The 14,107-nt window shown below is 31.2% G+C and overlaps 1 protein-coding gene across 1 annotated transcript; it reads right to left on the bottom strand.

Annotated features, from left to right (window-relative positions):
• Positions 1–1,696: 1,696 nt before the first annotated feature.
• On the bottom strand, positions 1,697–10,653 carry LOC101512846 (probable LRR receptor-like serine/threonine-protein kinase At1g06840). The gene is made up of 21 exons (XM_004500336.4): positions 10,432–10,653; positions 10,030–10,212; positions 9,006–9,156; positions 8,592–8,663; positions 8,343–8,414; positions 8,104–8,247; positions 7,886–7,957; positions 7,720–7,791; positions 6,926–7,000; positions 6,696–6,764; positions 6,543–6,608; positions 6,310–6,381; positions 5,967–6,053; positions 5,494–5,562; positions 4,800–5,287; positions 4,313–4,471; positions 3,794–4,077; positions 3,586–3,637; positions 3,124–3,374; positions 2,821–2,955; positions 1,697–2,280 (listed from the first exon to the last, which is right to left on the bottom strand). The coding sequence occupies exons 2-21, from the start codon at positions 10,133–10,135 to the stop codon at positions 1,930–1,932; spliced, it is 2,847 nt and encodes a 948-aa protein (XP_004500393.1). The 5' UTR covers positions 10,136–10,212; positions 10,432–10,653; the 3' UTR covers positions 1,697–1,929.
• Positions 10,654–14,107: the final 3,454 nt, after the last annotated feature.

Here is a 14,107-nt window from a genome sequence, read left to right as displayed (position 1 = left end):
AGCATTGTCCCACCCTGACTGGAGGCAAGCAATGTTTCATGAGATGTATACTCTCTAAAGTAGTGGTACTTGGGAATTGGTTCCTCTACCTCATGGAATTGGTTCCTCTATACGGTGATGGTTGACTCCATTGGTAAGATTGATTGATTTAAGGCTCACTTGGTAGCCAAGGAATAGACACAAATTTTTGGGTTGGATTACAATGATACTTTCTCACCTGTAGCCAAAATGGCATATGTTAGACTATTTTTCTCCATTGCAGCAATTCGACAGGGGTCTTTCCATCAACTTGACATTAAAAATGCTTTTTTACACTGTGATCTTGAAAAAGTTTATACGGAGCAACCACCAGGGTTTGTTGCTCAAGGGGAGTCTTCCACCATGATTTTCCGGTTACATAGGTCTCTTTATGATCTTAAACATTCTCCTAGAGCTTGGTTTGACAGATTCAGCATGGTAGTACAAGAGTTTGGTATGATTCGTAGTGAAGCTGATCATTCTGTATTTTGTTGTCACTTAACCGAAAGGTGCATCTATCTTATTGTTTATGTGGATGACATTGTCATAACTGGTAGTGATCAACAAGGAATACTCCAATTGAAACAACATCTTTCAAATCAGTTTAAAACTAAACACCTCAATAAAGTTCGTTATTTTTTGGGTATTAAGGTAGCCCAATCCAATGATGGCCTTGTAATTTCACAAAGGAAATGTGTTATGGATATTCTTGAAGAAGTATGTCTATTGAATGCCAAGCCAGTTGATATTTCTATGGATCCAAATGTCAAACGCCTACCTAATCAGGGGGAGTCTTTGTCAAAAATTCAGGAAGATATATGAGATTGGTTGAAAATTTAAACTATCTCACAGTCATCTGTCTTGACATTTCTTTCATTGTTAGTGTGGTAAGCCAGTTCTTAAATCCTCCTTGCCAAGAACATATGGATGCTATAATCCGATTTCTTAAATACATGAAAATTGATCCTGGAAAAGGTCTCATTTTTGAATATAGCTGACATACTCAGATAGTTGGTTACTCATATGCTGATTGGGCAGACTCACCTATTGATAGACGGTCCACTTATAGGTATTTTGTACTTGTTAGAGGAAATTTAATATCTTGGAAGAGTAAGAAACAAAATGTTGTTACAAGATTTAGCGCAAAGGCAGAATACATGACACTAGTAACATGTGAGTTCATCTAGTTAAAACAATTACTACAAGAACTTCAATTTGAAGAGGGCAGCCCAATGACACTAATATTGTCTCAAATATTGTTTTTCATAGATCACCATTTTATTAGAGAAAAAATCGAATAAGACATCATCACTAGTTTTGTCAATTTCAATGGTTAATTGGTAAGTGTTTTTACAAAGATGTTGCGAGATTTTAAAATTAGTTATATATGTAGCAAGTTTAGTGCATTTAATTTATATACTCTGTTTTGAGGGGAAATGTTGAGAATAAAATAAGATCGTATAAATAAATAGAATACCGTGTAATTAAGAGTAGAATATTTTGTAATTATTCCTATCATTATTTGTATTTATTGCTCATAGTCTATACAAAGAACTTACGCTGTGTAGTTAAAAGAAACGGATTTTCAACATGTCTCTCAGATTTCTCTTCTCATTCAACTGTTTTAATAAGCAAACCTCAAATGGAACTCACTTTCCCAGTCCATAAAGGCACAGCATAAACAACCAAACTTATATAATGTACAAAACTCGTATGTTATATATACAACCCCGAGTTCTATCAGTGTATCAGATGGTACAAAAACAAAAGAATATAAAGGGTGAAGATGAAATCAAGTGACATACATAGTCTCATTATTCAATTCACATGGTAATCACAACCTCACATAAGAAGAATTAATATGGACCATAATTAGCTAAAGCTACTATTTTTTCAGCTTTGTGTGTAATTCTATCTTGGCTTGATGCTTGGTATTACTCCACTAACAAGGTCACTCCCTGAAACATCACCTGATACAAAAGGAGTCCTCATAGCAGAAGATGAAGATGGTGTACTAATTGCTTTACTAGAATCACTGACACTGGTTAAAGATTCAGCTCTCCTTGTATCTGATTCCGGCATCACATTCCATATGTTTTCGAGTTCTCGAACCACTTCGGTCATTCTAGGCCGATTATCTGGCTCATCGTTACAACACTTGAGAGCTAAACTCAAAAATTTCTCGACGTGCTCAGATGGATAAGACCCCATACGTGCATCAATAATTGAAAATATCACGCCGGATTGGTATGAAAGGTTGACCTGAAAAAAGATATTAAAAAGGGTTGGCGTCAAACACTGTAATTATGATATCTTAAGATAAGAAATGAATAATAAGATAGGAAATGAATAAGGGAAATTTACATGACCAAAGGATACAAGTTACTTGAAAATTATTCAGTATGATTCAACCTATATCATGTCAAGTATTACTCAGTGCTATCAAACCCAAAACCTTGGAATAATGGAACAATGATTGGATATTACAATGAAGCATTGACACAGATACCAAACACAACACTGACATATTGATGCAAAAAATAATTTGAAAAATGGAAAAAAATTGAATGTAACTTCATGTGTCGGTGTCAACCACTAACAAATGGACACTAAACATGCCTTCAATCTGAAACATTGGTGCTATACATTTTGCAGCTTCTTCCATTTTTTCAAATGAAAATTGGGTAGTAAAGGGAAGTGAATAAATCATAGGGAGGCACAATTGCTTAACCTCACACTGCAAATATGGGTACAAAAGGGGAAATAGCAAATAGGGAAATAAGTCAAAAGGTAAAGAAATACCTCTCTAACAATATTTTTGCCATGTGAGATAGGATGCATCCCAGTCAGAAGTTCCAAAAACACAACACCAAGACTATAAACATCACTCTTGTCGGTCAACTTGTGAGTTAAGAAGTACTCTGGATCAAGGTAACCCTGCATATTTAAAATATAGGGAAGGGAAATAATTAACTAACGATAAAAATTCATCCGAGATGATGTTACGTGCCAGTAGCTCAACTCAACAGTCATCAATAAGTGTCTAATACTCTTAACATACACATGGCCGGTTTAGAAAACCAAACCCAATTATGAAAGCCTTACCGGTGTCCCCTTTACGACTGTAGATACATGACCAGGCACAATTCCTTCCATATCTGGAACTGGGGCAAGCCGCGAAAGTCCGAAATCTGCCACTTTTGCAGAGAGCTTAGAGTCCAATAATATGTTGCTGGCCTTGACATCTCGGTGAAATATTGGAGGATCAGCTTCTGTGTGTAGATACATGAGACCTTTAGCTGCCCCTAGTGCCATCTTTAATCTCATGGCAAATGTTAGAGGTTCTTTTGATGTAGCTGTAGTAAAACATTAAGAAGAGAGTTAAGGGAGATGGCATAGAAAGGAACTTTGGCACACAATTTCGGTAAATCAAACCATCCATATATCGTTGGGCTTCTATTGGAGTCGGATAGAGCAAAGAAAATTTACACAGCATACAATGTTACAAAATCATAAGATTTAATAGGACAATGTCAGAAAACTAGAAAATAAGAACATAAGATGTACCAGAAAGGTGATCCCTGAGTGTTCCATTTGGCATATATTCATAAACCAGCATCTGCAAGCATGAAGCAAAAACAACCGAAGATTTTCCGATACAGTCAGACAAAAGAAGATTGAAGATTGAAAGAGATTTTATAAAACCAAAATAACTTGAAAGGACAATGAGAAAAATTAACCAGGACTTGGATTAAGTTTATGAAAGAAAAATTACCTGTTCACCTTCTTCATCACAGTATCCAATTAGAGACACAAGGTTGCGATGATGTAACCGTGATAGTAATGATATTTCTGTAAGGAACTCCTTCTCGCCTTGCAGGGATCCCTCTTGTGCACGTTTTATGGCAACAACTGTGCCGTCAGAAATAATACCTTTATATACCTTCCCGTAGCCCCCTTGTCCGACTTGAGCAGAGCTGCTAAAATTGTTCGTAGCGGAGGACAATTCTTCATATGTAAAGGCCCTTACGCCATCAATTTTTATCGAGATTTTAGACACTGTTAATAAATATGAATCTATGTTATTCTTGATAACCGATCTAATATGGTCTTTAACAGTAAATTAGATTTTAATACTTAGAATGTTGAGAAAAGAAAAATTAGATTTTACATATGCTTCGGTTAAAAATAAAATAGCACATAATAGCTTCCAAATTTTTGATTGTGCCAGAGGCACACCACTTACTGAAAGAACAAAAACAATACACTCGGTGATTCATGATAAGGAACTCACCATGACGCCCTTTGGAAACTACACGATAATCTCTCAATTTTGTTCTTAATATAAGAAGAGTAACAATTGCAGATAGCGTCACTGCAAAGGCAATCGTCCCTAAGACTATGCCGACTATTGCTCCCGTGCTTATCCCCGATTTTGAAGAGGTGGCAGTCACTGCAACAATAATAATGAGCAATATGAGAACAGTCATGTGTCTTGTTGTAGAAAAGTACGTTACATATTATGCAGCAATTTATTAATTGTAAATTTCAACTTGCGATACAAGCAAATAGAGAGAAAGCAAATTTGTTTACAGGGAGGATCATTAGTTCAATATATACTGAAAACATTACATGAACAACTAAATGAATAGAGATTTTATTTGAAATTCATAGTAATCATCCAGATAAAGAAAACATGAAAGCAGTTTTAATAACATTATGCATTAAATCGAATTTCCTGCAACCAATTTATCATATCATAGAAAGTTTTTGAAACTCACCATTCAGGTAAAAGCCCAGATTGAAGTTCAGCAATTCATATGGTCCAAACAAATCACTGTCAGGAATATTCCATCCTGTGAACATGCTTTTAATTCGCATGACCTCAGTTTCATCGAAAGTATGGGAACTATTTTGATCAACATATAAAGGAAAAAACTTCAAGTTCATTCTCAATCGAGGTCCTGCTTCCCAATGAAAAGTAAAGTTTAGTTGAGTCATATTTATAGTAAGACCAGTAGTCATGTATTTCTCAAAATCGTCTATGTATGGAAGGAAATCTGAAAACCCCGGACTTTTCAGTCGATAATCAACAAGCAATGGTGCTGCACAGAAACAATCCAAAGAGTATTCATAAGGAGGCGGGCATGATTGAGCAGGACAGAAACCATTGGCGTTTGTTCGAATGAGGTCGTTTGTGTCATTAACGCCTTCGGAACTACAGAGCTGACTCAGGGTGTTATTTGAGCATAGAGGATTCCCGTCAAGACTGAAATACAAGAATTTTCAGATAATAACGTGGGAGATATTTAAAAAAGATCTAGTATATATATGCTAAATCTAATGCTCAATTCTTGATCTTCGGAAAATGACAAAAGACGTTTGAATGTGCATAACAAAATCAAAATAATGGAAAACTGCATAACACACTACAATGATTTCATTGCAAACTGCATAGTAAGTTAAGAATCTTACAAGACTGTGACATTTGGAGGAAGATTGATATTGCCTGATACAGTTGTAAATCGATTATTTTCCAACTCCCTGAAAGATCAGAACCTCAGGCTAAGCAAATCAAAAATGTAAATCTAAGTATTCACTAGCAACTATGCAGATGGAAATATACATGAATTGAATATATTAGCATAGAAAAAAACCCAAAATATGCCCCAAAGGTCAAAAATCTTTACCAATTTGATTGTGCACACACCTATTTAGCACCAACGCTTCAGATTGAATGCATACGTATCAGTGTCCGATATTGAAACATATGGCTACATTCAATTACTTTCATTTTCTAAAATTATTATTAGTGTCGTCTCCAGTGTTTGTGCTTCATAGGCAGGGAACATACTATGATTTGCTATACAGAAAAGAACGCATGCACACTCCTAATACACATTTAGCTAGGAAAACAAAATTGTGGAACTTATTACTTTAGGGCTTACAAGATAAATCTTTCTGTTCCATTTAAAGTCTTATCCTGCCAAATCGTGGAGGGAACAACGCCATTCAATGAATTGTTTGCAAGAGACCTACCACAGAGAATGATAACTGTAAGAATCCATTTAGTTAATAACATGATTGATTAAATAAGAATATAAAAAAAATAAAAAAAAAATAAAAAAATAAAAAATAAATAAAAAAAATAAAAAAAGGTCTTACTCGTTAGTAGTAGAAAATTCAATATTTGATGGGAAAATGAGATGAGTGGTTGATATAACTTTCATTTGGATTATATTAACAGTTTGATATATAGAAGAAGAAAAGATAAAACAAAAGAAAACTTACAATCTCTGAAGATGTGGAAGACTAGAAAAGGAGGGCGGAATGGTTCCAGTAAGCTTGTTGTTTGAAAAATCACTGCATATAACCACATAGATTAATGATCAAAAGTATATGATCTCATATTCAGTAGATTTACAACAAACAATAAACAGGAGGAAAATATTGACATATGGAATTCAAATAATTAAATGCAAAATAAATAGAGTAGAGATTATTTGAATGGCAGAGATTCTTACATAGTTGTGATGTTTTCTGAAAGTGTGGAAGGAAGTGATTCATTCAACCGATTGGAACTGAGGTCACTGAAATTCATACAACATAAAAATGGTGACATGCTAGATTCTTTGCATCGAAAAGTAACTTCCCTCAATACAGATAACTGAACTTACAGATAAAGAAGATTTGGTATACGGCTTAAGTCAGGAATCGGTCCTTGCAAGTTGCAATTCTTAAGGCTCCTGATAGTATCAAAAAACCAATAACATTTAGAGACAAAAATCATAGTATCTAAAACTAGTACTTTGCAGCTAAATATTGGAAGAAAGGCTTTCGCACATGGACTCCACTCCCTGCTCTTACAAAACTTACTTAGAGACAAGGGATAACAAAATTCACTTACAACTTCAACAATTTAGACATGTTGCTATAAGTATCTGGAATGCTATTCCCGTCGAAATTATTGTTGTCAAGTTGACTGCAAGAAAATCCAAAACAATACTTCAAGAATCTAACTATACAAACACAATTATTTAAGAGCTGTAATGTAAACATCACAAGATGATTCTTGTGGACGTGTTGCAATGATTGTACGGAGGTGAAATACTAACCACCTATTTATTTATAATAAAATTAGACTAGCTTAATCAGAAAATAAATTCATGAAATATAATGAGCTATGGAAACTATTCCTAAGATATCATCTATGAGATTTCCCAACACTTGTATATTTTAGAGTGAATACTGAAATTGGTCCCAGACAAAACGAAGACATATTTGATTCTGAGAAATGAAAATACCAATTTGGTCCTTAAGAATCTCAAATGAGGGTCAAATTAGCCCCTAATAGGAACTAAAATGTCCCTAAAAATATCTTAAAAAGGACTAATTTGACACACTTTTGGATTCTTAAAGACAAAATTGGTACTTTTCATTTACCATAGATCAAATAGGTCTGCGTGTTTTTTTATCGGGGACCAATTTGAGTACTTACTCTATATTTTACTATTTTAGTGACAGCCAAATTACAGATGTGTAAATAATGGAACAGCCAACAGAGATCAACGCTACGTGGAAGAGAAGCAAAATGCCATGAGCTTTATAAAGAATATGAACTTTTTACATCTGAAATGAAAAACATAAAATATAATTATATATGCATACAAACACACATTTCAGAGAATAAGAAAATCATACAGAATAAGTAAGCTTGGCAATTTGGAAAGCTCGGGAGGAAGATATCCTGATAAGTTGTTGTTGTCAAGAAGGCTACAGGTCCAGAGAAACATCTTGTTAACAAACATATAAGTATGATAACAAAGGATTAAATAAAACCAAGAAAAACTTCCAATGACCAACTTACAAGTGAACAAGTTTTGGTAATCGGGAAAGTTCCGGTGGGATTTGCCCGCTAATTGAATTATTGTTCATGTGACTGTTCCATTGGGGGAAAAGCAAAACATTATTTTCTTTCCATTTTTATTATGGTAATAACTACAAAGGTTGAGAAATAAAAGAGTTCAAATAAAAATATAAAGAATGGTCATGCTTAAACAACATTTTGGTCGTCAAGAACCTTACAAGTGTTTTGTCTTGTTCAGGTTTGCAAATGATGTAGGTAGAGATCCTGATATATTGTTTTGATCGATTTGTATTCTATCAAGGTTTGGAAGAAAGCCAAGCTCCTCTGGCAGTGAACCTGTTAATTGATTTCCATTCAGGAGTCTAACAAAAATGAAAAAAAGTTAAAATGAAAACAATCGGGTTATTTAATCATATGGCGACTAACATACATGCTAAAAGAAAAAGGTTTAACTTACAAGAGGATTAAAGATTTGATATTCCCAATTTCCTTTGGAATACTCCCAGTTAGATTGTTCCACATGAAGTTCCTTTAGAACATGTAGAAAAGGATGTATTAGAAGAAGTTAACTAAAAGATGTGAAAACGAGGAAAGACTCGAATGAGTCAAAACTACTACATACGCAAAGTGGCATCTAGCAATTATTAAATTGAAAATTATTCGAAATAATTTGTAATTTCAAGCATAAATGCAGCTAATGTCTTACAATCTTTCCATATAAGCTAAGCTGCCAATTTCTGGTGCCAAATTTCCGAACAAGTTCAAATTCATTAGTTGCCTACAAACAAGAAAAACAAACTTGACAAAGGAGTAGTGGCAAAAAGAAAGTTCTCAATTTCCAAACACAGAATGATAGCTTTGCATTGAGTAGTTTGATTCTGGAAAGACACGAAAAGAAATTACAATCGATGAATAAGATTGATAGCTTCTCAAATGGAGACTATTCCACATTCTACAAGCTATTTAATAAGTTGTGAATCAATTGTCGCATTAACAAATGAGAAAGAGAGAGAGAGAGAGAGGGAGGGAGAGGGAGGGAGAGAGAGAGGATATGTAAGCTTGTAAATGTAAATATGTCTTTTATGAAACAGAAATGTCGAGTAGAAGACAGAAGTCATACAATTCTTGAACGTGTAAATAGCCATCTATTAATGTTTCATTGAAACACAAAACTCCTGTCCAATGAGATGTGCACGGGTCTCCATGATTCCAATTGCTCAAATTTCCATTAGGATCAATCAACCTTTGTTTTATGGCTTTTAATGCTTCAACTGCACGTCAATTCAAACAATTATCACATCATCAATAGAATCAACAAAAAGCAACATTATATCTTATAAGAAATGTTTTATGGATAGTCTCATAGAACACAAAATTCTCCTTCCTTTGAGTCAAGTGTAGAAAACTCCACAATTAACCAAGTTCATCTGAAATGATACAATTATCTTATCTCTGTCTTTGGTCATTGCCATAAACCATCCCTAAACAGTTTGGTGAAGACATGTGCATGGTTTTATACAATATTTCTAACATGTCCCTTCATGCAAGGGCTCTTTGGGCTTAAAATGTGAATAATGAAAGGACAGCATATCTTGTGCTGAAATTCAGCTTCTTATTAGAAAAGTGATGGAGACGAGGATCAAACTCGAGACCACTTGCTCATAGAAGCTTAAGAACCATGTCATGAATCAACTATCACAAAAGTTTAAGCTATTAGGAAAAGACACGTAGATGGTTTTGTGTTATATTTTTTACAGTCATCCAAGGTTTTTTCATACAATTAAATCCCTAAACTAACCAACAATGTAACTAACTAAAAGAATATCATTTGCAAATTGTATCACTACCACTTCCAGAGACACTTGTATACCATCAAAGAGAATTTCTCAAGAACCAAATATCCAAAAAGCTCAAATTAAAGATTTTTATCAATACAACCCTAACATCTCCCTCACACAAGGGCCTTTTAGACTTGAAGGGTGAAAATGGACAAATTCAACTAGCCCTACTGAAATTAAACATTTTTTTTATTACAACTGAAATTAAACTTTAGAGCTACATGAACGATTTTTAGTATTTAAGTACATCCTAATAGAAGCAAAAATAAATCATGGAATGCCAAAAAAGGAGAAAAAGAAACATACCTTCAGTGGGGTCAGTGATATTATCTTGTGCAGCAACCAGTAATAAATAGCAACAAAACCATAAAATGAAAACAACTTCATGTTTATGACCCTCTAAAAGATACATCCTTGAAATATACAGAAATCACCACAACACAACCTTTAAATATCTCTCATGAATCACTTAAAACACTTTATCTCTCCCTGATAACAAACAAATCAAGTAAGAAACATTAATTGATGATGTGAATCCACAAACAACCCCATGTAAGCATAAAATCAAACAGCTACCAGACTAAAGAAAAACACCTGAGACAACATAATCAAACTTGAAACCCAAATGGAAAAAGACTCAAACTTTGAAGCAAATAACATGAAAATAGTACAAACTAAAACATGAGGTGTTTTTATATTATTACTTACAGGTAGTGAAGGTGGCATAGACGTGGGACAAGATGTGACAAAGTGAAGGGTATTTCAGTATTGTATTTATGACTGAGTCGCCATAACAAATGCAGAACAAAATATAGGTGGTGCTCTTGATGAAGGGAGAAACAATCACTTTCAATAATGTAGAAACTTTTCACCATTTTGCATTAAAAAAAGTAGGAAGAAGAAAATAAAATAAAAATGGGTTATTCTTAAATGGGTTGGCGTCTTTGACTTTATGAGAATGTAATGAAATAGAAGAATGAATTTTTTATTTATTATATAACAAAATGGAAGAATGAAATTGATACCGAATCAAACAACCAAAACAGTTTGTGAACTGGAGAAGATACAGAGTGTGTCTTTACTCATTTTTGTTTTTTCCTTCTGTTGATTTTATGGATGAAAGTATATTCTTTTTTATTTTTATGAATAAACAATTATTTTATTTGTCTTTCATTTCTAACTCATGTAACAAATGATATTGTTCGATTGAATTTTTTGTTTTAAATTTCCATCTGTGATCAATAATAGTATTTACTATCCTTTCTATGGAGTACCAAACAAAATGATAATAACTTTGATCTTTAAATCTATAATGTGTTGTTAACATTGTTTTTCAATTTATTGAAATTGTAATTATATTTTTAAGTATTTCTTTTGTTTGGTAAAAAAAGTATTTTTTTTTGTTACATAAAAAAGAGTATTTTTTTAGTCAGTGATCTTATGGACTAAATTGAGTAATATAAAAAAATCACATTTAATTCATGGAACATGATGTTAGTTTATCTATTATTTACATCTTTTTATTTTTTCAATTTAAATATATTTTTCTTCGTCAAAATGTAACACTTTTAAAATGATTATAGTGACAATATTCGCATTCAAAATTGTTGTTTATTCATTTTTTATATCTTTTTTTTTTATTTAAATATATTTTTCTTCATCCAGATATATCACTTTTAAATTTGAAAATAAATAAATAAATAAATATTTTTTATAAATATATCACATTTTAATTTTAATTTTAATTTTTTAGTTTTCATAAAATTTATTCATATTGAAATTAATATTTGTACCATATAAATACCTCTAATACCTACATAAAAATTAAAATGAATATTACACACATGTATAAATTAATTTTAACATGAACAAATTTTACAAGAATTAATTAAAACAACAATAATAAAAAAAAAATTGATATATTTAAAAGCATAAAAACGAAATATTATGAGAACTGGAACTAAAATGTTTGTGAAAAACCAAAAAAACATATTGAAAATTTATTTTTCTTAACTAAAAAACATTGCAAATATGAGGTAACATTTTCTTTTTCTAAACAAAAAAATGATGACGGCATAATGCTGCCTACATCATTATTTAGGTGGCCAATGAACTACATATATATGGATATAATTATACATGACTAATTTGACTCTTCTTTTTCCTATGTATTTGTACCAATTATTTTGTCATATTCACTCCTCATGACGTGTTAATCTGTTATGGTAGGATCTAGTATTTAATGAAAATAATAATAATTGGTGTGCAATAACAACGTTTTTTTTTTTTTTAATAGTAAATCACAATTTTAATTTCTGTGTCTCACATTTAGTACTTCTCAAATTGTAGTGTCTTGATGAGAATACAATATTTTAGAAAATAATAATATTATGACACATTTAAATGGTGAAATATAATTACACCAGTGTAAAAAATTACATTGTCACATGTATATAAATTAAATTTATCTACAAATTAATTGATATGTACATTAACAATGAAAAAAAAAAATTTAGATAATCTTTCAATCATTTTTATCATAATGTCACTTTATTGGTCTGATTTATAACTCCTGCCTACAGAGAAATTTTAATTGAAAGAAAACAAAATCTATTTCGTCACTGCTAAATAAAAGTGGATACACATGTTAAAAAAAATATTAACTTCTCAAACTTCGCAACAAACATTTTCATAGTAGGATATAATTTTTTTCGTAAAACAAAGTGATCTATAATTGCATAGTTGGGTAAAACTTTTTTACCAATAATTTATAATCCTTTTTTATAATATGATTTATCATCTTTTAATGTTCTATTTTTTACATTTAAATATAATATTTCATTCATAAATTTTTTTCCTAGCTCCTGTTTGAAATTAACATTCTTTGGACAAAATTTAAATTAATTAATTAATATATATTTAGTTATTAATTCTTTTATGAAATATTACATTGAAATCTTCTTCAATATTTGTTATATTATATATATATAGACACAAACAACTTGGGTCTTATTTACCTCATAAAAAAAAATGTATATATATTTAATTTTAAAGAAAGTGTGTTCATATTAGTGCTTCGTGTTAGTCTATGGAGAAAGCCAAGTCAAATTAGGTGAACCTATATATAGAAGCAAATCTGGATATTAAATAAACTTGTGGTGGAAGCAACTAAAAAATTATAAAAGTTGCATACTTAGTAAAATAGGTTTGGTTTTTGTATATGATGCAAATTTTTGGTGAAAGTATACAACTTTCTTTTCAAACATGCGATTGCAGAAAACATACATCGTACCAACCATAGATAAAAGTCAATATATAATTCAACTTCAACTTGTAGAAGTTAAACTTTATATAATCTTTAGAAGACTAATCCATATAAAAACTTAACTTTTTCTTGAAGACTTTTTCTTCTTAAGTTTGGATTGTTTAATGTTGCCCATGAGAATCTCCACACCATTTGAAGAGCAATGTTGCATTCTTCATCATGGACCCCAAGGTTACCTAAACTTTGGCTTTTGAATAATATCTCATTTAGAGGGTTTGTTTGCAACATATTATATAAAAAATAATAATTTTGATAATTCACAATTTAAAGATAATTTATTAAAAAATCATTGTTTATCGTGATAAAAGTTATTTTTTTAAGAAAATAATCTGTTTTAAAAAAATAATTTTAATGTGAAGCTACTCAGAATAATTACTCATTTAAAGTAGTTTATAATTTATTTTGAGACTTTGAATTTTTTTCAAAAGCTATAACAAATAGATAAAACTCTTAAAAGTGATTATTTTTTTTTTTTTTTAAAAAGTCTTTATTTTTAAAACTCCATGTTGGTTGGCCACTCAATTTTATGGTAATAGAGAATTTAAATTTAATTTTATGTCATGTATTAAAATTATTATTATTATTCAATCATTTAAAATTATCACTATTCTCTTTTTATTTAAATTGATTATCATTTAAAAATGATATTTATTCATTTAAATTGATAGCATAGATCAAGTGCGACCAACTCAAATTTATAATTGTTAAATTCAAAAATGATAAATTTGTAAACTAACTAATAATATCTATAAACATGATATGATTAAAGTGGTTAAAATTTGATGCGTTTAAAATTCTATTATATCATCCTTAAATCTTATAAATCTATTAATTTTAGTGGAGATCGTAATAATTCACCAAAGCACGTGGTCACCAGCTAGAAATCTTCAAATCAATTTTCCAGAATCATTCATTATATGGAGTGTTCACACTGTTAGAGTTTCGTAGACGACCTTATCGTAGTGTGAAGAAAACCTAGTCAAGGTGAACCTTTTAACACAAGGTATTAAGAATTTTACAATTTAAATGTTAATAATGTTATTAATATGATCATAAATT

The sequence above is a fragment of the Cicer arietinum genome, chromosome 5, assembly GCF_000331145.2.
Source record: "Cicer arietinum cultivar CDC Frontier isolate Library 1 chromosome 5, Cicar.CDCFrontier_v2.0, whole genome shotgun sequence".
NCBI lineage: Eukaryota > Viridiplantae > Streptophyta > Magnoliopsida > Fabales > Fabaceae > Cicer > Cicer arietinum.
Note: the sequence above shows the minus strand (reverse complement) of the source record. Positions and strands in the feature narration are given on the sequence as shown.